General features: G+C 33.3%; 1 protein-coding gene across 2 annotated transcripts; it reads left to right on the top strand.

Moving 5' to 3' along the window:
- Positions 1–3,556: 3,556 nt before the first annotated feature.
- On the top strand, positions 3,557–24,433 carry LOC132732304 (uncharacterized). Of its 2 annotated transcripts, none has more exons than XM_060718697.1 (8): positions 3,557–3,799; positions 12,385–12,526; positions 13,128–14,785; positions 15,414–15,510; positions 19,522–19,610; positions 20,154–20,355; positions 20,511–20,711; positions 22,774–24,433. In XM_060718697.1, the coding sequence occupies exons 1-7, from the start codon at positions 3,698–3,700 to the stop codon at positions 20,702–20,704; spliced, it is 2,484 nt and encodes an 827-aa protein (XP_060574680.1). In that variant the 5' UTR covers positions 3,557–3,697; the 3' UTR covers positions 20,705–20,711; positions 22,774–24,433. The 2 variants fall into 2 exon arrangements, with proteins under 2 accessions (XP_060574680.1, XP_060574681.1); XM_060718698.1 differs by lacking the exon at positions 3,557–3,799 and adding an exon at positions 7,170–7,573.
- Positions 24,434–25,612: the final 1,179 nt, after the last annotated feature.

Here is a 25,612-nt window from a genome sequence, read left to right on the forward strand (position 1 = left end):
TTTATGCTATATAGTCGCCATCCTCAAAGAAGGTTATTTTACCCCCATTATGGATAGCATCCCAATATGCCCACACGATAGACATATTATTATAAATTATCATTCCCCCCCCCCCCCCATGACTAATTTTGGGGCCGATCTGACTTGGGGCCGATTTGACTAGTTTGCGTTTCATTGCCCCAATATGACTGTTAGTCAAATTCTCACCATAACAGATTGCAATGTTCACTGCTTTTATTTTTAACAAACCGTTTAAACTTCCCACTGTTTATCTCATATTAAAAATTTGTATCATTGGCTTGCTTTCATTGCAGTCGTTATCGCCTTCTTTTGTTTCAATTTTTCACCTTTCTTAGTGGCTTGTCTACGTCCCCTCGAGGACTTTGCTATAAAGAAATAAATAAATAGATAGGGTCGGACTCATAATCTCATTGTCGTCGGTTCGAATCCCCTCAAATGATGAGATTATCTCTCGACTTTCATAATCCATGTTGGTGCGATCACTTGAACCTTTTGCACCAGAAAGCAGGCAATGACTTAAAGCATGTGTCTAGGTCCCCCAAAATGGGTTTGACATAAATGAGAAAACTAAACAAAAAATAGTTAAAGCCCTAGCCCGCAGCACAAAGCGTGCAAGGGCTTCTGCAGATCTTAACGAACGAAAAAATGCATTTATTTAAGCTCTATTAAGAATACATGTAGGTCTTTGACGTATAGTTTTTATTCAAGAATAGCGCAAATGCACATTTGTTCGTGGCAACACATACAACACTTGAGGATGCAGTACACAGTTTCGGTTGTTTAGTTAAGTTTCGAATTGGCCAGGGTCAAATTTACAAATAAGAGACCATTTTGTAATTGAAGTGGATATTTGAGTTTCTTAATATTAAAAGTTGCTATATTTCAAGTTTCAGAGTATGCAGAAGATTTAAAATAGTGAAAAAAATGCATTTGCCCCGTGTGGATGTTATTTTTAGATAGTGCATTGTTTAAGAAGGAAGAAATACTATAGCTTGTGATTTATTTTAGGGCTTTAATATAATTTTGTCATTTTGCAAATAGGGGTAATCCACTCTTTTTGTCGTTGATTTTCGCGACCAAAACAATGAAAAACTGCCAGAAAACTAGAAGGTGGACATGTATTTTTTATTGTTTACATATGTATATGTTAATTATGAAATACATCTATTTCAGGTGTGTGTTTCAGACTTGGTTTTGATTGTGACGCAGTCAGTCGTTTGCCGAGAAACCTTTAAAATTGTGTATTGCCTCCTGAACTGAGACTATAACTTAAATACATCTTTATGGAATAACTCTTCCTACAATACTTTCTGTTTTATACAAATTAACGTTTCCTCTTGGACATTTTTTTTTATTAAAAAGGCCCAACTGGACTATAAAAGCCAGCAGATGGCGCTAGGGCAGGTTTCTTATTAATTTTATGCATGCTTCACTTCAGGGACCCTTTTTCAATGATTTAAGATTAATTACCAAATGCATTAAAACAACACTTGGCATGTTTGTAGGCATAGATATTTTTGATAAAAATTGACCAAAATTATTCAAAATATAACTTTGTTAAGTGTATTTCTGGAAAAAAGTACTGGCTGTCAAATTTGAAATTTGAATTTCCCTGGGAAGAGCATGTATACACAAGTTTAGAAATCTTCGACTAATCGGGAACTTTTTTCTTTAGGAAAATTAATGCGCCTGTCATTTGACAAACTTTACGCAGTGATCTCCCCTTAATTTTTCGGCGTTAATGTACATATGAAGGGAAGTAACCGCTTCGAGGAGTTTGGACTACTTTCGGTATTTGCAAATAAGAACATCAGGGTCTGAAATTTCGCTACCATTATTTGTTTGGTCTGACGACCCAAACAAATAAAAATGTTTGATTATGATATGCTGAAGATGATTTTAAAAAAAGCAACACACAAGAGTCCTGCATTCAGTGAACTTAATTCTCCCTTGTTGAACTATGTTTTCATAGGTTTTTTTATTCTCTTAGTTTTAAAGATCCAGACGCTTAATGGGAACTAGTTAAAGATATAAGAAATGATGCTGATAATAGTAATTCTGATAGAACAAAAAAAAAAGATCGAGAAAACATTGATTGAGTTCATGGTATTGACTCTAAAAAAACATGAATCCAAAATATAGAGTATAGAAATTCTGTTCTAAGTTTTTCATAATGAGGACATAAAACATAAAAAGTGCTTCGTCTTCAGTTGCATTCATTGCACACATTTTACAAAGTTTTTCTGACACTGAACAAGCCATATTAAAATTGTTATTACTAGTCACTTATTCTGGATTTGGTAATGCACACACCTAACTGCACTCTTAATTAAATCTTCTTTCTTTTTTTAATTAAAAATAAAATACAAATTAAAAACTGTTAACTTGAGATAGTTTTAAAAGAAAGACTCAATGAATTTGTTTGATCTTTTTTTTTTAGATTTTTAGAATATCAAACTACTGCTTTAAAACTCTAGACTTCATTTGTTTATATATATAATTTAGGGAAATCATTATTTTGAACATTTTATTCTTTCTAAGATATATTGAGAATTATTGTTATAAATATTTCATTAGAAACTTTTCTTTTTTGATTACATTTTATGTTTACTTAAAAATCTAACAAGTTAATTAGGTATGTTGATAATTAACATTCTATGTACATGTCGGATAGATATCATAAAGTTTAATAAAATATCAGAAATGCCATCAGCGTAGCATTTAGAAGTGCATTTAACTGAAATTAATGATGCGTGTTGATTGGTCGTTTTTACGATATTATTTAAATTATATGGCTTGTACCTGGTTTAAAATGTTGCGATCAATAGTCAGATTGAAACCTTGATTGTTTTAATAATCCTGTTTTACACGAATTCCGTGAATAATCTAAACTTGTGATTATATGCCACGCAGCAATGACCCATAATCTGAAAATAAATTATGTGTTTAATAATTTTTTCTCGTCTTCATGTGATTTATTCAAAGCGTGGCTCATTCTGCATACATATCATAAACCAGTTTACTATCAACTAATGATGGTCGGTGTTATTTAAACAGAAACAACAACAACAACAACAACATCTTAGAAATATATTTCCGGTGTGCTTAGCTATTTAAAGGCATCATTTTATTTCCCTACGTACAGCTTCATTTCACAATTATGTAGACTATATATGACCTTTACTTCAGTATAAACTGTACCCCGGGAAGATACGCACACACCGGTGCGCACCTGTATGAACATATAGATCGTTAACGTTAGTTTTTTCTCAATATTTGCATTCTTCCATATATTTCGAATAGCAAATTATAGAGTCATCGTGGACCTTTTGTTTTTGTTTTATGACCTGTATTAATTTTTATCGGTTTCCTTTATTATTTTAAGGTAAGCAGACCATTTAACAGTACTAAAACACAAATATCTTGTGACGAAAATAGGTTAATCAATACTTAAGTATAATGAGGAAAGGCAAAACATATATAATAGGCCTATAGTAACTTGTTTTTATTGTGCGTAAAATCTTAACATGATATTCACATAAATTATCGACGGTGTAGAGCCTATCTAACGAAGCGCTCGATAAGAATGTAAACAGTAAATGTATATGCCGTGTTTATCAAATAAAGTAAGACACTCGCGTTTTACTTTTTCAAGAAGTAGAACAATAAATACGGAATGCCTCTTGGTGCCGTACCATTTCCGTTTGGAATATGTCGGATATGCAAGGATAAAGCTACGGGACTGCATTACGGAGTAGCAACATGCGAAGGGTGCAAGGTTAGTGCAAGTGTACTTACGTAGATACGATAGTAGACGATATGATTTAAGGTTAAGATGACACCGGTTGTCAAACATTAACGTATGTAGTTGTTTTGAATTATAGCTTATAACATAAAATTGACAAAGTGGTACGTTCTTACTTTTTTGACACGAAATCATAACTATTAATTGTGCAATATTAAGTAAAATTCTGGCGATGAAATTTGTTTTAAATATAACTTTTGTCCATGCTATTGCTCCAGAATCAATTTGAATGACATTCTCTTACGCTATAAAATTAAAATTAAAAAAAACCCTAAAATATTTGTTAAAAGGTAGTTCAGAAATACTGGTACTGATTTTCCCTATTTGAGAAAGCATTGCAGTGCATTTAAAGTTGTTAGCAGTATTAAATATACAGGGGAGAAATCTATAATGTTCAGGTAATTTTAACAGACAATTAAGGCGGAAATTGACTTTACCTTTTTTATTGCTTGTTTTGGGTTGCAACAATGTTTTGCTTTTGGAGGAATGGGGGTCTGGGGGTGTTCAAATAGACTCTTAATTTATAACAGCATCGTGTCCCCCTGCGGAAGTAGGTGACGTGTACACATTTGAATTATGATTTATCTTAACTCATTTTGACGATTATTTGAAAATATTTGGTTTTATTAATCTAGCATATATATATATCCATAACATATTTGACGTGAATAATACTTGAGTTATAGCGTCTAATACGAATGATGAATTAATTAACTGCTTGTTTCTCTTGGTAAATCCGCTTCTTCATGTAAGTCAACATCTTGCCAACTAATCTTTGAGGTCATTGAACTAGGTTACTGTTGAACTACTGTGAACACCGACACATTATTGGTCCGATGCGCTTGATAATGAGGTCATATTTAATAGAGTCAAGCAAAAAAATATCTATAAAAAGTACAAACACGTGTGTGTCCCACAAAGTATAAATGATCAGTGTTAGATAACATTCACTATCTAAAACATGAAAATTCGTAAACTAGAACAAAAACCACTGAATGTTGACTAAAAATGTAAAGGTAATGAGTGGATACTAGTAGTGCGTGTGAATTAACACATGTACAAGTTGTACATTTTAGAGAAATGCGCGGTGACCGTAGTACTCTTATGGTAATCGATATTTGATAACCGCACATTATGACTCAGAAAAATAATGTTTCCTTCTTTAGTAAAGTCATTTATGAGTTTATATTGTTGAAATAATGATTTTATATAGCCTGTTAGATACTTCTTACCTGCTGAAAGTAGCGTAGAAGCAGAAATTATTTGTCATAAATGCAGCAAGATGTAAATCAGTTGTGTTGTGACATTCATACACTAAACCACTATCAATGTGTAAATTGCTAAAAGCAAAAGAAGCAAAATATAGTTCAGAGAATTGGCCAATAAGTAACGTTTTTGAAAACTCTGACAGGACATGGTTAAAAATAAAAGTTTTTTTGAGAAACAAAAATAAAAGCATTCCTTAGGCATAAGAAATGGTTCTGTTTTTATTCCTCGAAAGCTTCTTATAAAATAATAAAAAAAACTAAAGTTTTTCTATTTTTGGTGTCCTGTTATAGTTTCCAAAAGCTTTTTCATTGGGTCAATTATCATATATGCATCGTTTTGCTTTTTTTGCTTTTTTGCAAGTGATATAGTATTTTGTATGGAAGATAAAATACTACTTTGTTTACATTTTGCTACTTTGATTACAAGTAATATTACATCTTTAGGTGATAAGCATCACACATGCTCTAAACCATTATAAACTTATGTGTGCCCTTTCTAAAGATGGATTGGGGGGGGGGGGGGAAGAGTATACTCTGCCTTTAAACAGAAACGAATTAATAGTTCTGTCTAACATGAGTTTATAACGTGAATTACTAGTAATAAATTTAGTGTATGTTATATGCTTATTAGCTGAAGGAAATAGCCCTGCTTATAAAATTATTTATCATAAAAGCAGAGAAATTGAAACAAAGAAGTATTAGTATTTTGACTTCCATGCAAAACATTTAATCTTTTTAAACTATATTTATTAAGAAGGTTTAAGGAATTGGGGATATGTTTAATTTTGAGAAATAAAAACATTAACGCATTTCTGGGGTAATAGTGGGCCTGCTTGGGCCTGCTTTTTGTCTTGTTCTATTTAATTGCCTTTTATATACATGCATATAATTTCCCTTATTTTCTCTCCCTCTCCCTCTAAACAAAACAAATAAAAATCACTTCAAAAATGAAATTGTTTTGCCATGAAGGACATGATTTTATTTACAAGTATGCTACGGTTTCCACTTGTTTTTTTACCAAGCACGGAAAAAAGTGGAACACTTCACGTCGGACAGCTCTTTTCAAATACTCGGTGTTTAAGTTAACACCTATTCTACCGTATCTATGTAAATTATCATTTATTTCCTATAAGCCCAAATACGCCAACGTAAAAGCCAATCCAACCTAATGACATTGATTTACTATTGAACCAAATTATCCTCTTTTATGTTTAAAGTTTTATAAATATTATCATAAATCTAAGAAGTATTTAATGTGTAAACATCATCACATTGGATAAAGAGCAGGGTCTTTCAAATAGAATTCGATTTGAAAGACCCTGTAAAGAATGACTATAAAAGATACAATGTATTCTATTCGATCAATAATTCTATATAAGCCAGTGCCAAGAGAATTATCCTTGAATTCTAATTGATGTATTATTTGTTTTTATTCCATATCGAGCTCATACGGTCTATTAAATAGTTCTGTAAGTGGGAATTTTTCATTCTTTGTTGATGGTGATGTATTACATTTCTTGAAGCCATATCTGTCACATATTAAAGGTATGATCAGTGGATAAAAATATTCGAATTACTGAGCTTCGAAGCACAGACGCTTTGTTGTCAGCCACTGGCCCCAATTTTGTCCCGCCAAAATATTTCAACACGAGTAGCAAATCTGTCTAATTCATATACTTGTGTAACGATTTAGAATGGTTCACTTTATAGGGGAGAGGATGTGCAAGCTGCCAGATAGCTCAGTCGTTATATTCGAAGAACGGTTTTCAGAGGGTCTAGGTTCGAGTCCCGGTCAAGCTGCACATGTTTTCTCACCCTGTTGCAGATGGATCGATAAAATACCATTTACAATCAAGCTCAATAAAGAACTTTCTTGAAACATGATGTTAATTGGATTTTTTTAAAAATTCATGTTGTACCCGAATTACATGTAGGTCACATTTTATGATTCACAATGTTAAAAAGTTATCGAGATTGACAAGGGCGAAATAACGTACAGGGACGCAGGTTGTACGGCGCGAATTCAGACATAACGCTTATTAAACTTTAAATTTTATATTTAATTTAATGATATTTGCTAGCTTGATTACTTCAAAAGTGGCATACGACGTATTCAGTACATTAGATCATTTAGCTCGTGTTATAATTACATGTAATATAGCAGCGGATGTTTAGCAAAGAGGATGGAAACTTAATCAATAATTCCTAGGTTATGAAATGGCATTGAGGACATTGGATTTAGCTCTATCAAGAGCTTATTTATCTAGTGTGAAATTTCTCTGCGAGGATACAGTTATAAAGTAGGTTTCACGCGGCTCACTTCTATGACGAAGTAGAACGTTTGACATGTTATTTAAAGACATAGCACTGTGTTAATATGCCGCTTGGCGCCGTACCTTTTCCGTTTGGAATATGCCGTATTTGTAGGGATAAAGCCACGGGTTTGCATTATGGAGTAGCTACCTGTGAAGGGTGTAAGGTAAGAGGTGCTTAGCCAAATTCGATTAATATTATAATATATGTATATAGACAAATTCAGTAATGCGTTTCATTTTCAAGCTCGGGTACTTAGCAAATGGACAAAACTGTGCAGTATGTTGTGAAAAAAAACAAGATTTTGTTTGAATTGTTTAATTTGAGTTTATATTTCCTTTGTTGGTATATTAAATGAAATCGTTATCATAGTGGATAGACGCGTCTACTTTTTGTGCTTGCAAGACAAAATATAAGTTAAAAAGTATGCTTGCAATAAATCGAACAAGGATTGAAAGTAGTATAAATAGGGGAGAAAACTCGAGAATATAACTCATATCGTTTAAAAGGAAACCTTACAAATTTAAGGTATTAAACTTAATTGCTTTGAGAATACTTATAACACGCCACGCAAACAATTACTGAACTTAATTGATGTAGATATTTTACTTCATTGATAATGATACTTCGATATACTTTAAATGTAAAGGTTATTTTAATTCATATCCATTTTTTTATCTGTTTAATACAAATATCAATAGTTAGAAAAAGGCTAAAGATCAGCTGAAAACTTGTCATAGCTTTTTATCATAATGTTTACGGATTTCTTTTGGTGATTGTTTTTGTAAGCTGTGGAAAGAAGTGATAATTATTTATTTGTAAAAAGTGACAAGGGTATCATCGATATGACAAATGAAAGAAGTTGTCAAATATATAATTATATGCGTTTGAAAAAGTCTAACTTTAAACTTAACTATTTACTATTAAAGTTTCTATCTCTTAGTTGTATCATTCTGACGTGAGAAGAGCTATAACGCGCATAATTAATTTATAGCAACATGCATCCAGATTATGCTAATTTTCATGAAAAGTTTGAAAATATATTAAAAAGTATACACTATCCCACAGAACCAAATAAAGTTTATTTCTTTAAAAAGGGCAGACATGATTTTTTAACGTTCAAATAATGGTTTAAAAGGATGAAAAATGCATGTTACCAGCAAAAAAGTAGCGCTAAATGTGAAGTAATTTTTCATAATAGTAGCCAAATGTAAAAAATGTAAACAAAGTACAAATGTAGTACATGTATTTTGACTTACATACACATACTGAATCACTTTAACTATACTAATTGCTAAAAAGCAACATAAGAAAAAGATGGTTCAGGCAATTGGTCAATGGTTAACTTTTTTTAAAACTGTAAAAGATAACGATATATAAAAAGCCTTTGAGAAATAAGAAATATATCAGTTCTGGCGCATAATAGGCCTTTTAAAGTAAATATTGTGAAGTTAACAAAGTAACAAAGAAAAAAAATGAAAGATTGCTCAAGTATCAACGCGAAACTCAGGAACTTGCTAATCATGTCAAGGAACAATTGAAAGACAATGGTGATTATTCTGAAAGCTGTAGTTTACGAGTAATGTCCCCTTTTAATTTAAAATTGTAGTTATGTTTCCTTATTGAGTAGAACTTTTACAAAACAAAGTTATGAACATGAAACTTAATTTGCTTGTTTAACATAATAAGGCACATTTTTGAGGTAGGTTCAATTTTTCAGAAAGTTATATTTTTGGAGTAATGGCCCCTTTTTAACTAAGATTTTTTTTTCATCAAAACTGTTTATTAAGTACAATTATCTAAAAACTATCAAATGTATGCACACGAAATTTTGAATACTTGATTACTATGACAAAACGAAATTGTAAAACGTACAAGGGGTATTATCCTTAAAGCAATGTTCGTAGGAATTATGTTCCCTTGTTACAACAAAATATTAGTAAAAATGTTTGTTGGTAACAGTATTGGCGTACATGCTAATGTAACAAGGCATATCTGCATGACAAGGGACATAACTAAGTGGTCAGTTCATATATTTAAGTACATGTATGCACAATGTTTGCCTGAAAAATAGTTTAACTTTTGTATAACAATCACAAGGTTATTCTTCTTATTGAAAAGTAAAGTGCAAAGAAGACATGATACCATAACACTCTTGAGTTGAGTGTTGGAGCAACTTATTAAATTCTGTATTCGGTGTATACCGGACAAGGTGCTTGAGTGAATTATTGCTAAAATTTTGCATTTTCACCCGTCGAAATGCACCTTTAGATGTCTCATTGATCTTTTTCTACCGATTAATATACGGATGTAAATGGAAACTGTTAGAATCGGCGGGAAATGCAATGTTTTTCTATTTTGTGATCATGATTTCTGTAAGCGTCCTGAGTTACTGCTCCAGCATTGTAGTGATTTAAATCCATTTTAGTTGTTGCCTTAAATGACGAGCGTTAACACCGCATGTGGTACTATGAATTTCAGACATCTCAAAATTTGCGGAGAAATGGTAGATATATAATTTAACCAAATTCACATCAAACGCGGTGTGATCTTTGGTCCATACTGGGAAAATACATTAAACTTTGTCAAAACTACAGTGCAAAGCTTCAGCAAGAGGTCTTTTATGGAATTCACGCGTTTTTAAGCGTATCAAAAAGCCTCAGCGAGCTGCCAAGAAACGAGGTATAATATCTAAGATTTTGGACATCTCAGATTCTAGTTATTTCTAGATAACATATCGGTTTTTTGATGCGACGAAACTTAATGTAATGTTAATGATTGTACCATGCAGTTTTTTTTCTCTCTAAAACATCGCCCACATATGGTTATGTATTAATTGTTACTTCGTTTGTTTGCGCAAGAATCGAGCGTATAAGTTCACGAGGGCGACTTGTTGCATCTGGGTTTACATCACTGCATCCTGTGTTGTAAGCCTATACAATTCAGTTTCAATTCTGATTATACTTTTAAAAGGATATGGTTATAAATGATTGACAATGGGCATTCTTCAATTGATTCTGATTGTCAGGCATATTTTTTAATCATAACTTAACCGAAAATCATTTCATTTTCCATCAGATGTCAAATGTTACTAATTATACAAATATTACATCCACATCTGAATACATGTGGCAATTGTAGCCGTTCCTGTTAGCGACGTATACCGCATGTCCCAAGCCACTCAAAACGAAGAATTTAATACCACGTGATAACAAAATAGACCTTAAAAAGGGGCGCCTACGGGGCACGTCATCCACCACGTTTTTATGTTGGGTTACTTTTATGTAAAATTGAAATATTGTACTGTCGGCATGTACGAAGCAAAAAGTCTATATCACGAAAAGTAAATGTTACGAATGACTTGTAATCAAATGATCGCTAGTCTCATGGGTTCACACCCCGTCAGGGGCAAGTCGTTGTTTTCCTAAGCAAGAAACTTCAACTCATTGCTCAGTACTGGGTGGTTCCAAGAACGGATTTGAAAATGTTACTTTACGCTTATAGCTTTCTACACAATTTAGCTAAAATAAGTTCTGTGTGTGTAAACCAAATATATACTTTCGTTTTACATTATCAAAGATAACACTCTCTTTCTGTTTTGCATCTAAAATTACGTGGTGGAACTACTTTCAAATCCGTATTTACTCCGAGGTTATTATGAATAATAGCCGGCCGGGTGTTCCGATTTGGTGTTCCTAATTGACTTTACATTTACGTTATCAGCTTACGGAAGATAATTCCAATTGATTGCAAATATCCATTGCGGTTTCACAAAGGGGCATGATTGGCAACATTTAAATCGGTACTTTAATCGTCTTACATTCGTTTTGATGACTAAGATCATTTTCATTTCCTTTGACTTTAATTTTCAAACGAACTTGGTCGTTATCTACGGTAATAATCCCGCTTCGTGTGGAATTCATTTTTAATCGGATTCACTCATATTTTTAGAGGGGAAAAAATAGAAAAAAAACCTAACAAATTATGCATGCTATTTTCCTTTAAATAGCAGGATCATGTCATTACTGACAGTCATCATAGTGAAGTAGCCGTTAATGTGTATAAAGCTGTAATGTTGTCTGTTTTCTGTACTTTACAATATTTTTGTTTTAAATTTGACAAAGACTATTCCAAAATACATTGCTAAGAGGGTATGGCGCATGCACGAAATTATTGCTGAACGGCAAAAACCCTATTCAAAATAGCACCGTAATATATTGTTCCGGAATGTTTTAGTCTGTTAATGTACAATGTTCATGTGTGTTGAATAACAGAGACATACTATGTAACCCCCCACCAAAAAAAAAGCAACCCCCAACCCCCCCCCCCCAAAAAAAAAAAACCCAACAAAACAAAAATAAAAAAATAAATTTAAATAGAAGAAAATAGTCCGACAAGACACCAGTGAAAATACGGAAAAATGTTTCACTGCAGTGAAAATATTTTTACAGTGAAAATACGGAAAATAAATTTACGCATTTTATTTCATTAATATTTCTCAATATTTCACAACTTATAGACAACAAAATTTCTTACGCAGTTTTATTTTTATAGATAATACACCTCAGGTCGAAATTGGTAAAAAAAATGAATAAATAAATGTATAAATAAATATATCTAAAACTTTGATAGTAAAATTTAGATGAAACAAGTATAATCATCAATTTTTCAGTGGAAATATATTCGGTTGGTTCCCAAAGTAACTGATCCAAAATTGTTTCATAAAATAATAAATAACTAAAATGTCGAGAAACTTCTTCAACATTGACATATAAGTCATGTGTATCATGTACTGAGGTAAAATAGAAATGACATCAAAAGTTTGTTTATTACAATATAAATCATTGGCTTGACAAAGGTTGTATTATATTGCATTTTATTACCTTCTCACAATAGAAAGATGTTTTTCATTTCTCTTGCTGATGAAATATGATCTATACACGTATTAAGAAAAATAACTAATTTTTATATTTATAGGGATTTTTTAAAAGAAGCATCTCCAAGCATGAGACTTTCAAATGTTACTTTGGTGGGTCATGTGACATAAACCCCAAAACTCGCAGCCAGTGTAAAGCATGTCGTTTCAAAAGATGCATGGAAACGGGAATGTCAATAGATGGTAATATACTTGTATATGTTTCTTTGATTGTTGGTTTAACTTTTGTATAAATCTCAACCCATTTTTGGTCATATGATTTCAGCGGTCGGTCCATACAACCGGTTTTACTGGATAAAAAGATTACGTACCAATTTCTAAGCAAGTGACACTCAACTAATCACACATGATTTCTGTCTTAGGGGTGAGGGAAACACGGCCATAAAAATTCCTTTCATTGTCACAAATATTTTCGCCACGTCCCAGGATCGAACTAGCGACATATTGATAACGAGTCCGATGCTCTCCCAATAGTGCTAAGAGTATATTTGTTATTTTGGATATAGTATGACAAAAAAGTATATTGTATCTATGTTTCATAATTGTGTACAAAATAACATCCATGTTTACATAACTTCGTTATGCATGTATCTGGCTTTTAAATTAGTTGCCACAGTATTTTTAAACTGTTGTGAAATTTCTAAGATTTGAAACACTTCTTATGTTTTACTGATATATTTTATTTTGAAATAAGTTTTTATTACCAATTTTCTTATATATATTTGATATTACACTTATGAACGTTATAATGTTATGAGTTTTTAAACTCAAATGATATATACAGGTGTACGAATGGGGCGGATTCCAAAAGTCGAGAAAGATAAAGTTTTAGAAGCTTTTCATGATGGTGGGTCACACTATAGTAACCACGAGCTTGTTGTTGAGCAGACGGATGGTGGCAACTATAGGTTTGACCTCAATAAAACAGTAACAGCAAGTAAAACAACAAATACATCATCAAATGAATCACCCTCATGTTCTTTGACACCAGTTACATCAGTTTCAAAAGGGAATGACGTAGGTTATGGCCTACAATCTTGCGGTGATGCCATTATTAATGGAAGTAACGTAACCCCTGCATCTCTTATTGACAATACTGACGAATTTGGTTGTATTATAGAAGATATACAAAAACAACCTGTTAAAAATTTATCTTCTCAAGCTATAAACAAAGACGCCGTATTTGATAATGTTAAAAGCATACCTCTAGAAGACTCGGTAGACACACCAGTAATGTTTAAGGCGGAAGGGGATAACACTTTCGGTCACCATTTTCCAGGGAACCAAACGTCAATTGGTACCCTTATTGACAACGTGCCGAGTGAAAGATGTGAAAATCCTTTCAATGATAAATACCATAATGTTAGTTTTGGCAAAAACAATCAACACCAACATAGAAACTCGAATGTTTCTCAGCAGATGTTAAATGATCAGAGATTTGTACAAAATATGAATGAATCATTCAATAACTTTTCATTCTCAGAAAGTGCGATGAATCCTTTAAAAAGTAAGGCGACTGGATATAGCAAAGTATATAGTAACGCTGATAATCCAATTGATCAATCAGATGGTTTGAACTTGATTGGTCAAAGGCAAGGAGATGATATTAGATCCTTTCAGAATGACATAACCAATCAAATGGAAGACAACATAGAAAGAGTATCCAACAAACGTGAAGGAAACTTTAGAGCATGTACATCTTCAGCTGTACAAAATCTCAGTCAATCGTTTTTAGGTAGCCCAAAACTAAAAGAAGAATCTGAAGAAGAGTGTTTAAGAAGAAGGAAAAGTTTTAGCCCAACCTTGATTAATGTTTTACTAGAACAAGTTCTTGATTCTCAAGAATCCATTCATGTTATCACTGAAAGAATCCACCAAAAGCATCAGCAAGGAAATTTAAGTCCTCTCGTTGCCCAAAATCTTTCTCAACGCCTCTCAGAATTGTCAGCATCAAAAAAGCGACGTAAATTGTCGGACGAATCTATGAACAGCCCTTGTCCAGAAAACAGGAGCAGAAAACTTGAATGTTTAGATCATGTCAAAACGAATACTATAAACGAATTACACCCGCCGCCCGTTTTATCTTTAGGACATCAGGACTATTTTGAAAACGCTGCAAACAATAAGGAGTCAAATCATCAAAACGAGCGTATTTATCGTAATCATCAGGCTGACCATTCACACGTCCACTGTCATCACGTGCATTCCGACTCTTGTGGGATGTGTAGCTTCAATGTGGCAACTAATGTTCGGAAGTATGAGGATATAACTGGAGCTCCTATAAGTACCGGGACTGTATCTAGTACATCATTATCTATGGAAGAGGAAAACAAACAACAGCAGGTTAGAAATACATTGGACGGTATAAACATAGCTATGAGAATTCTGAACAGACTGAAAGCGGAACACAGGGAGAAAATTCGCCAGTTTAAACTCGGAAAGGTATGTAATGTTTAAAACAGATTTGTTTCAAAACCTAAAGAGATATTACCTCTCTGAACAAGGTCCAGAACTGCTTAATGCGAATATTGTAATTATATTTGTTTATCTTTAAACACATAGAAAATAATCACCAATAACCTACACAAAAACGAAAACTGTCCAATTAAGGAAATGTTTTACTCGGGATGACAAGATGAACATTTAAATTTAGTTAGACAACAGTATAGTGCCCTGCCAGGCTGTACGGATGTACAGGCTGACTTGTCTTTAAACTGGTGGCAAACGCTTATTACTTCCAGTTCGGCAGTTAAAGCATTCATACAATTTAATATTGTTTACAATCAAATCCACTTAAAGATCACCAATAAGTTTATATGTATACATTATGACATAAAATCATTTTGTGATAATTTTTGTATCTGTGTTTGTTTATTAAGAACGGGAACGGGATGGCAAATAGCTTATATATTATATATATTTTTAACATGGATTTTGACAGAATTACGGCGCTTTTTGAACACAGAAAATTCTACATTATTCAGGGTCTTGTTTTACTATTAAGCATTGAAAAACGTCAAGGACGTGTATTGTCCTTCTGACATCTCTTGTTTATTTCCTAATTCCTCAGATTTACATTCGAGTGATGACAGACAGTGAAGAAGACATCAAAGAAACGTACTCGAAGCTTATCAGTGGAATTCCAAGCATTAATGAGCGGATACTCGGTAAGAACTGATACAGGTTTGAAATACTTTTTTGTGTTCAATTTGCTCAGGTTTAAGGCAACATTAGGGTTGTTTTGCGCTCCAGTTATGCAAGGGAGCACATTTTTTGTCTCATCCTTTATAACTTCCTAACGACTTACTACTAGTACACGAGACGTCTTTTGAATACGGGCCTCAGTGACTGAGTGATAACGGTATTTAACCTCGATATGGTTTCGAACCCCGTCATGTACTTAAGTGTGTTATATGTGAGGAAGATGTCCTATTTCACGGACGGTCGGTGCCTGCTCATGTCTGAGATAAGACCTTCCTTCAAACAAGGTTGAAAACTCGACCAAAAATGAGCGTTACAGTGTCGACGTGACTTAAAATATATAAAGCTATACCTCTATGAAATCTATAGTATTATTATGCCGTTTTAGTAATCTAAATTCTTGAGAGAGTTGTAAGATAGAGATAATTTTCTGTTATTTAACACACATGAATATTGCACATAAACAGAATAAAATGTTCTAAAATGTTCTAGAACAAAATATGATGATGTTGTTTTAAGAAGGTTTTTTAACCATTCATCAGTTATTTCGTGCATGTGGCATTCGCTTTCAAAGACAAATAAAATTCAAACATTTTTTTACATACATGTATTTATGAATTAATCTTTTTCAAAGTTAAAACGAAAATTTTGTAACTGCAGACAGCAGATAAAAAGCTTTATACACTTTAAGAAAAAAACTCACCCACCAAAAAAATGTTGTTTTTTTTTATTGATGTACCCTTGAGTATAATTATGCATAACGATAAACGTTCCTAATAAGTTCATGTGGTGAATTCCTTGCACTGGTAATATGTCTGTTAGTAACCTACCTATATTAATCAACTTGTTCTATATTCTAAATTAAGACCAGATTACATTTAGATTGTTACTATTTTTGGTCTTCATTGTAAATTTTGTAGATATCAATCTTATAGAAGTGTTTAAGAATGATTCGACAAAGCTTTGACATGTTCAACGGATGTTCAATGTACAATAAAATGTTAACAAGGCAAAATAAAAATTGTGCAGTTTAAAGGGACTCCGTTGAGGCTTTTTTTGACATGACGGGACTTAAAATATTTTTTCTGGTATTTGCCCACTTTTTTCAGAATAATTATTCTAATTGTGAAAAATGACTCAAATTTGAATAGCGTTACAACGCTTTTCACCCAAACCTGGTAATGAACAGCACGCAAAATGATTTTTAATTCATTTTTGAGTATATTTTTAAATCCCCTTTTTTAAATATAATTTTTGTTTTAAGTGCCCAAGCTGATCTATGTAAGAAATTCAAAATTGTTAAGCTGATGGACATCAGTGGAGTTTCTTTCAATTTTAGAATTTAAACGTTTAAGAATTCAAATATTCCAACGGTTGCATTATTGCTTATCAGGGACGAGAATATGGGCAATATAAAATGACTTTCTCTTTGCTCAATAGTTTCTTAACAAAAACGAAATTAGTTTGCATTACTTGGGAATCAACAACACTTGTAAGGTCTGAATCCGACGATCCATGAAATAGGTTTTTTCTTGTGACCTTAATTTAACAGTGCCCGATAGACTTAAGGAAAACTTGTAGTTTTTCTAAAAAAAATTTGCAAACCAAATCTATATTTTACATCATAATCATTATTATGGTGACTTGTATTTTTGGAAAAAACTGTTTCATTTATGACATCAGAATGGACACAGGTGTTTTATAGCTTAGAATTTTTGTAAGAGTGTTTTTCTCTCTCTATTAGTTATAAAGTCAGAAAATAGCAATAGCTCAAAGGGCATTGATTCTTACTGAGAAATAGCTGGAGCTAGTATTGATTTTTACAGTTCTTGACAACTTTTTTAAACCTTTGGCTTCAGAAAAGGCGAGTCCACTGGTACCTAATATGATACAAATGTAGTTGTTACTAAACAGGCGGCAAATAATAATAGTGTGGCGTAGAGACTTCTTAACACGCTTGAAGCTGTATGCCTCCAGATGAGCCAAAATATTTTAAGAAAATCAAACTTAAAAAAACATTTACTAAGATTTAAGAAAGAAATTTTAAGAGAATTTTTAGATTGAATTAATAATTAATGTAATGACTGATTTTTCAGTATTTATAACCATATTTCTATTGCGTGACTAACGCAGTAATGGCTATTTTTAGCTCACCTGTCACAAAGTGACAAGGTGAGCTTTTGTGATCGCTTTTCGTCCGGCGTCCGTCGTCCGTCCGTCCGTCGTCCGGCGTCCGTCCGTAAACTTTTACTTTAAATGACATCTCCTCATAAACCACTAAGCCAATTTCATCCAAACTTCACAGGAATGTTCTTTTGGTCGTCACCTTTAAAAATTGTTCAAAGAATTTAATTCTATGCAGAACTCTGGTTGCCGTGGCAACAGAAAGAAAAAACTTTAAATATCTTCTTTTAAAAAACCCTGAGAGCTTGAGCTTAGATATTTGGCATGAAGCATCTTCTAGTGAGTGTCTACCAAGTTTGTTCAAATAAAAGCCCTGGGGTCAAAATTGGCCCCGCCCCAGGGGGTCATTGATTTTCCCTATATACATATAGTAAAAACTTAAAAAATCTTCTTTTAAAGAACCCAAAGAGCTAGAGCTAAGATGTTCAGCATGAAACATCTTCTAATGAGTGTCTACCAAGTTTGTTCAAGTAAAAGCCCTGGGGTGAAAATTTGCCCCGCCCCAGGGGGTTATTGATTTTCCCTATATGCATATAGTAAAAACTTAAAAAGTCTTCTTTTAAAGAACTCAAAGAGCTAGAGCTAAGATATTTAGCATGAAACATGTTCTAATGGGTGTCTACCAAGTTTGTTCAAATAAATTCCCTGGGGTCAAAATTGGCCCCGCCCCGGGGGTCATTGGTTTTTTCTTATATGTGTATATATAGCAAAAGCTTAAAAAATCTTCTTTGAAAAAACCCAAGTAGCTAGTGTTTAGATATTAAGCATGAGACATCTTCTAGTGAGCGTATATCAAGTTTGTTCAAATAAAAGCCCTTGAGTCAAAATTGGGCCCGCCCCGGGGGTCATTGATTTTCCTTATATGTGTATAGCAAAAACATAAAAATCTTCTTTGAAAAATTCCAAATATCTAGAGTTTAGATATTAAGCATGAAACATCTTTCAGTAAGTGTCTACAAAGTTTGTTCAAATAAAAGCCCTGGGGTCAAAACTGGCCCCGCCCCTGGGGTGTCAATGTTTTTAACTATATTTGTATAGTAAAAATATAAAAATCTTCTCTTAAAAAACCCAATGAGCTAGAGCTTAGATATTTAGCATGAAACATCTTCTTACGGTTGTCTACCAAGTTTGTTCAAATAAAAGCCCTTGGGTTAAAATTGGCCCTGGCGGGGAGGGGGGGGGCTGGTCATTGTTTTACATTATATGTGTGTAGTAAAAACTAAACATCATGAAACATCTTCTAAGGGTGTCTTGCAAGTTTGTTCAAATAAAATCCCTGGTGTTTAAACTGGCTCTGCTCCGGGGGCCTATATACAGGTGAGCGACCTCAAGGCCATCATGGCCCTCTTGTTGCATATTTTGATCTCTTTCTGGAAATTTATTTGGATAATAAGTGCCGTTTATAATGTGTAAACTATTTTCTCTGTCCACTTTACAATATTTTACTTCTAAATACATTTTTCAAAATATTCATAAAAATAAGCTTGAATCTGGAGGCATGATTCTTTAATATCTTAAATGGACTTGTTCCATCTTTCAATCTGGACAAACCCATTCATATTTTTAGGGAATTCAAAAAACAATCTATGTACTGACTGAATAGCGGACAGAGCAGACCATATTAACTGAAACTAATATTCCTTTTTTTGGGGGGTCAAAAAAGTTTGCGCCTATAAGTATGATCATTTGGCAAGCAAAACGGTTAAATTCTCCAACTTCCTTAGTTTGCGCCTAACTGTTGCGTTTGGTTGACAAGCATACCGGTTTAATCTAGTTCTCCAACTTATTTTCAGGGTTCTGTAACAATGTCCCTGGAATTCACGACATTACAAAGGAAGACCAAGATGTTCTAATGAAAAGGGCTTATTATGACATATGGATGGTATATTTTTTTTTTTATGAAACTCTTACGATGATAAATAACTATCTTAAATGGACTTTGACCTTTGATTGTGTTTGGTGAAAATTTCAAGAAATTTATTGACTGAATAGTAAATGGTGCCGACCATGTTCACAAGACACGAAATTGAATAGTAAGGGAATTTCAATCAAATTTAGTGGCATTTTTAGTTGCAGAAATGGGAATATTTAAGAATTCAGCATAATTTAAAATTGAATGATAATGTAATTTTTAATGAATTCAGCACAATTTAAATTTGAAGATTTAGAGAAGTTGAAGTGAATTCAGCCATTAATGATAAAGGAAAGATTAGTTTTCAATTAAATTCAACATACATTAATGAATGATTGAAGAAAAATAATTTGGGGATTTTACCTTTTGAGAATAAGCGCAGGGTAGTGGCCTTGTCCGGAGCAGAGGGTCATTTTGCTACTCCTACCTGTCTATCTGGAAGGCAGGGATGACGATTTACCAGTCTATAACATTGGTTATTAAGTTTACATTTCTCTTCATTCTCTTCTACAGCTATGTTCCGCCGAGTATTTTGAAGATGACGTGAGTTACCTTATAATGGAGTCGGGAGAAATTTACTCAAGAAGAGCCATGAGGAAGATTCTAAATGACAACATGGTGAACAAACTATTTGAGTTTGCAAACCAATTTAACAGTCTGAAACTGACAGATTTGGAAATAGCCATTTTATGTGCGACCCGTTTAACAGCGACAGGTATTTTTTTTAAATATCTAACTAACCTTTTATGCATCTGAAAGAAATTTAGCTTATAATGTCTTCACTTTGTTTTTAAAACCGTATACATTACACATGTCTTGGAGAGATCCTATGTAAATCATACATTTATATATTTTTGTATTTCCACTTAGATGAGCTGGAACTTTCTGACCGTGCCACGGTCGCCGCTCTACACTCACACCTTTTGGATGTGCTAGCAGAGGAAGTTAAACAGAACCACGAGGTTGCCCACGCTCGAAAGTTAATTGACATATTCAGTTTGCTGCCGCTCCTTGAAACAGTTAACAGAATACAACGAGAAATCATCGCAAAGTACTCTGTCTAGGTCAAAGGTGAAGATATACAAAAATTCAACTTTCATAATATACATTTTTTGTATAGAAATTTGAAGAAACTACATGTATATTCTTTTTGTGATCAGGTTTGATCAAATTTACTAATTAAAATTCTCCTGTTTGTTATATCATCTTTATAGGAAAGTTATTTTTATATGTTCTGGTAAAGTAAATCGGTTAAAACACGGCCAATAAATGTCTTAAAAAGGCGTGTATCCAGGATTTTTTAAACTGAGGAGTGCAAACTTTTGACTAGGGGTAATGCTTATTCCAGAGGTGTGGGACCATACGTAAATTCTTTGCCGATTTAAACGTTTTGATAGATTTTCACTTTTTAACACCATAAGATGATGATTTTATGGTGTTATGACCCTCTACACTGCCTTCGGCCTAAAAAGGCGATAAAGGCAGACACAATGTTATTATTACATATACAATTAGTCTTATAGTTTTACTTATTTTATGGCCGCAAGATACACTACTAATGTATTTACACAGCTATCCTGGAAGTTAATTGCTTTATGTTTTTGTGGGATAGTTCCAAACATCTTTTTTTTCCAGTTCAGAATTAACGCTCACTTCATTGTTTATGGTACAAAGAGATAAACACAAATTAATAAAATGGTCCGGGTAAAAATGACTCAGATATAAGGCCATTTGAAGATTTTCTCTGTGCAGGTAAACGAGTCATTATTGCAACCCATGACTTTGTTGTTCATGTTACCACTACACTATGTACCCTACTAGAACATGCTTACTACTATAAACCATGCACACCATTAGACAATGCACACTTGTAGACATGTAAACACAGTACTAAACCATGTACACTACTAGGCGAGACACACTACTTGACCATGTAAAACCTAAAACCATATACACTAATAGACCATGTACACCAATAGACTATTGCACTGTACACCACTAGACCATATACACTACTAGACTTTATACACCACTAGACCCAATACACCACTAGACCATGTACGCCACTAGACAATGCACACTACTCAATCATATACACCACTAGACCATGTACTCCACTAGACCAATTACACCACTAGACTATATACACCACTAGACTATTTACACCACTAGACTATATACACCACTAGACCATATACACCACTAGACTATATACACCACTAGACCATGTACACCACTAGACCATATACACCACTAGTCCATGTACACCACTAGACCATGTACACCACTAGACAATGCACACCACTAGACCATGTACACCACTTGACCAGATACACGTCTAGACCATGTACACCACTCAACCATATACACCACTAGACCATGTACACCACTAGACTGTATACACCACTAGACTAAATACACCACTAGACAATATACACCACAATACCATGTACACCACGTCACTATGTACACCACTAGACCATATACACCACTAGACCATGTACATTACTAGACAATGCACACTACTAGACCATTTACACTACTAGACCATATACACCACTAGACCATATACACCACTAGACCATGTACACTACTAGACAATGCATACTACTAGACCATGTACACCACTATACCATAGGCACCACTAGATCATGTACACAACTTGACCATGTACACCACTAGACCATGAACATCACTAGACCATAGACACCGACAGACCTTTAACCACGATACCATGTACACCATTAGGTGTTAACCACTAGACCATGCACATCAACAAAGCATGTACCCCATTAGACCACTGACACTACGACACTATTTCAATAGATCATGCACACCACTAGACCATGTACACTACTATACCATGTACACCATTAGATGATGCTCACTATTTGACCAAGTAAACTATCACTACACCATACACTTGACCATTTACACGACTACATCTTGCACACTACATAAACATATGTACACCAGTAGACCATTCACACCTTCTTTTTGAAGAGTTTGACAATGGGTTTTCGATAATCAGGAGAATGTCATCAGAACTGTTTGGATATAAATGATAAAATATTTAATTATATACCGACATTTTCATAAATACTAATAAGTGTGTTTTCCCATTTCATTTCAGTGGCTGCTGCAATGGGTAGTTTCAAAATGGACATGCGCATTACATTGGCCTTTCATCTTTTATTGGTGCCTGCATTAACATCTCTATATTTTATACATGTATATTAAAAAATTAAACAAAACTTTTACGGTAAATGTTATAAATATTTAAATATTATATTTATATATGTCTACCTATGAAACATTTAAGAAATTCTAGGTTTCAATCATAATAGTTGTTATATTTATCTCAATTTGTTTGACTCAAACTAGGTTTGTTCTTCAAAACTTAACTGCATTTCTTCTTCTTGATAAAGAATGTAAAGGGGTGGTATATTTTTTAAAACGTTATCTGAACAGCGTTTTAGGCTGTGTTATTACCCGTGGAAGGATGTTTTTAGTTTAACCTTCCCGGAATATATTTTTGTATCACACTATATTTAAACTGTGCCATAAGTTATATGAATTTTATCTAATTAAGTGTTCATTTTTAATATATTTTATTGTTTATGATATTTATACTCATTGTTCTGGTTTATACGAAATATTTGTACACATTATTTGTGTAATATAAATCCGTGTCTAACCCGATTTCCTGAACAAGTTACCATATATAGTAAGTAGCTTTACCGAGAGTGTTGGTGCACCACACTAAATATCGTAACCCGGTATATACCGGAGAAAGCGTTTTAATGATTAAACTTTTTACTGAAGGAAATCAACTTTAAAACGTTTAATTTGTCTCTTTCATACCGATTTATATACGATAATAAATGAAAAATGTAAGATTCGGTATTTTTGTACATTTCAACAAGCGTCTAGAGGTACCGCTTTAACACTGTAGTGATTTAAATCCCTCCGACACTGTAGTGAGTTTAATCCTAGTCAAAAATGCCAAATACGATCAGTTGTCACAAAAATTTACGTCTCGTTCGAGAAAGTATCATTTTATATATAGTATATGTATTTTGTAAGGTTATGCATCTATTTGTATTTGTAGGAATGTTAATAAACAAATATGCTTCTTTTTGCTGGAGTACGCATTTTAAGTAAATTGGCCAATAATTCAATGTCAGTTAAGGAGTTCTAAGTAAATGTTTATGATGAGTGTTTTATTTTGTTTTTATTTATCATATAAATTTTCATTCTTACTCACTTAGAAGTCTTACCAACATTTACATGATATTTTTTTTAAAGAAGTATTTCATAAGAATAAATAAAATGAAATATTTGATATATTTTATACACGATGTTGATATAGGAGTAAAGGATATTCAAGTTTTATCCATTAATACAGGATTTATTTTCATCGAGTGGTATGAAGATAAATATTTCATGAGAGGCGGTAGCCACGAATGAAATTTGATAATTTTCAAACCACAAGATGAAAATGAATTCTTTATTTATAGAAAACAACTTGAATTTTCTGTTTATTATATACATTTTCCATTTTTTTTCAACAATTTGAAAGACTTTCCCTTATATTTTGAGTACTGGCAAAATTTAGGAAAAAGAAGTCCGGCAAAACACTAATGTGAAAATATGGAAAATATGTTTCACTGCACTAAAAAAAAATTACAGTGAAAATACGGAAAAAGAAAAAACGCATTTTATTTCATCAACATTTCTCAATATTTCATTTATAGGTATAAAATATATAAAATGATATATATTTTTATTGTTTTTTAGCTCACCTGTCACAAAGTGACAGGGTGAGCTTTTGTGATCGCTTTTCGTCCGGCGTCCGTCCGTCCGTCGTCCGTCCGGTCGTCCGTCCGTCCGTAAACTTTTGCTTTAAATGACATCTCCTCATAAACCACTGAGCCAATTTCATCCAAACTTCACAGGAATGTTCCTTTGGTGGTCACCTTTAAAAATTGTTCAAAGAATTTAATTCCATGCAGAACTCTGGTTGCCATGGCAACCAAAAGAAAAAACTTTAAATATCTTCTTTTAAAAAAACATAAGAGCTAGAGCTTAGATATTTGGCATGAAACATCTTCTAGTGAGTGTCTACCAAGTTTGTTCAAATAAAAGCCCTGGGGTCAAAATTGGCCCCGCCCCGGGGGGTCATTGATTTTCCCTATATGCATATAGTAAAAACTTAAAAAATCTTCTTTTAAACAACCCAAAGAGCTAGAGCTTAGATATTTAGCATGAAACATGTTCTAATGGGTGTCTACCAAGTTTGTTCAAATAAAAGCCCTGGGGTCAAAATTGGCCCCGCCCCTGGGGGTCATTGATTTTCCCTATATGCATATAGTAAAAACTTAAAAATCTTCTTTTAAAGAACCGTAAGAGCTAGAGCTTAGATATTTGGCATGAAAAATCTTCTAGTGAATGTCTACCAAGTTTGTTCAAATAAAAGCTCTGGGGTCAAAATTGGCCCCGCCCCAGGGGGTCATTGATTTTCCCTATATGCATATAGTAAAAACTTAAAAATCTTCTTTTAAAGAACCCAAAGAGCTAGAGCTAAGATATTAAGCATGAAACATCTTCTAGTGAGTGTCTACCAAGTTTGTTCAAATTAAAGCCCTTGGGTCAAAATTGGCCCCGCCCCGGGGGTCATTGATTTTCCCTATATGCGTATAGTAAAAACTTTAAAAAATCTTCTTTTAAAGAACCATAAGAGCTAGAGCTAAGATATTTAGCATGAAACATCTTCTAGTGAATGTCTACCAAGTTTTTTCAAATAAAAGCCCTGGGGTCAAAATTGACCCCGCCCCAGGGGGTCATAGATTTTCCCTATATGCATATAGTAAAAACTTAAAAATCTTCTTTTAAAGAACTTAAAGAGCTAGAGCTAAGATATTTAGCATGAAACATGTTCTAATGGGTGTCTACCAAGTATGTTCAAATAA

This window comes from Ruditapes philippinarum, unplaced genomic scaffold (genome assembly GCF_026571515.1).
Source record: "Ruditapes philippinarum isolate M1 unplaced genomic scaffold, ASM2657151v2 ctg2811_1_1_1_1, whole genome shotgun sequence".
Classification (NCBI taxonomy): domain Eukaryota; kingdom Metazoa; phylum Mollusca; class Bivalvia; order Venerida; family Veneridae; genus Ruditapes; species Ruditapes philippinarum.

Coding starts and splice junctions, on each gene's coding strand:
- LOC132732304 (XM_060718697.1), top strand. CDS start 3,698: ATGCCTCTTGGTGCCGTACCATTTCCGTTTGGAATATGTCGGATATGC. Junction 19,611..20,153: donor CTTATTATGACATATGGATG/GTATATTTTTTT, acceptor TCTCTTCTACAG/CTATGTTCCGCCGAGTATTT. Junction 20,356..20,510: donor GACCCGTTTAACAGCGACAG/GTATTTTTTTTA, acceptor ATTTCCACTTAG/ATGAGCTGGAACTTTCTGAC.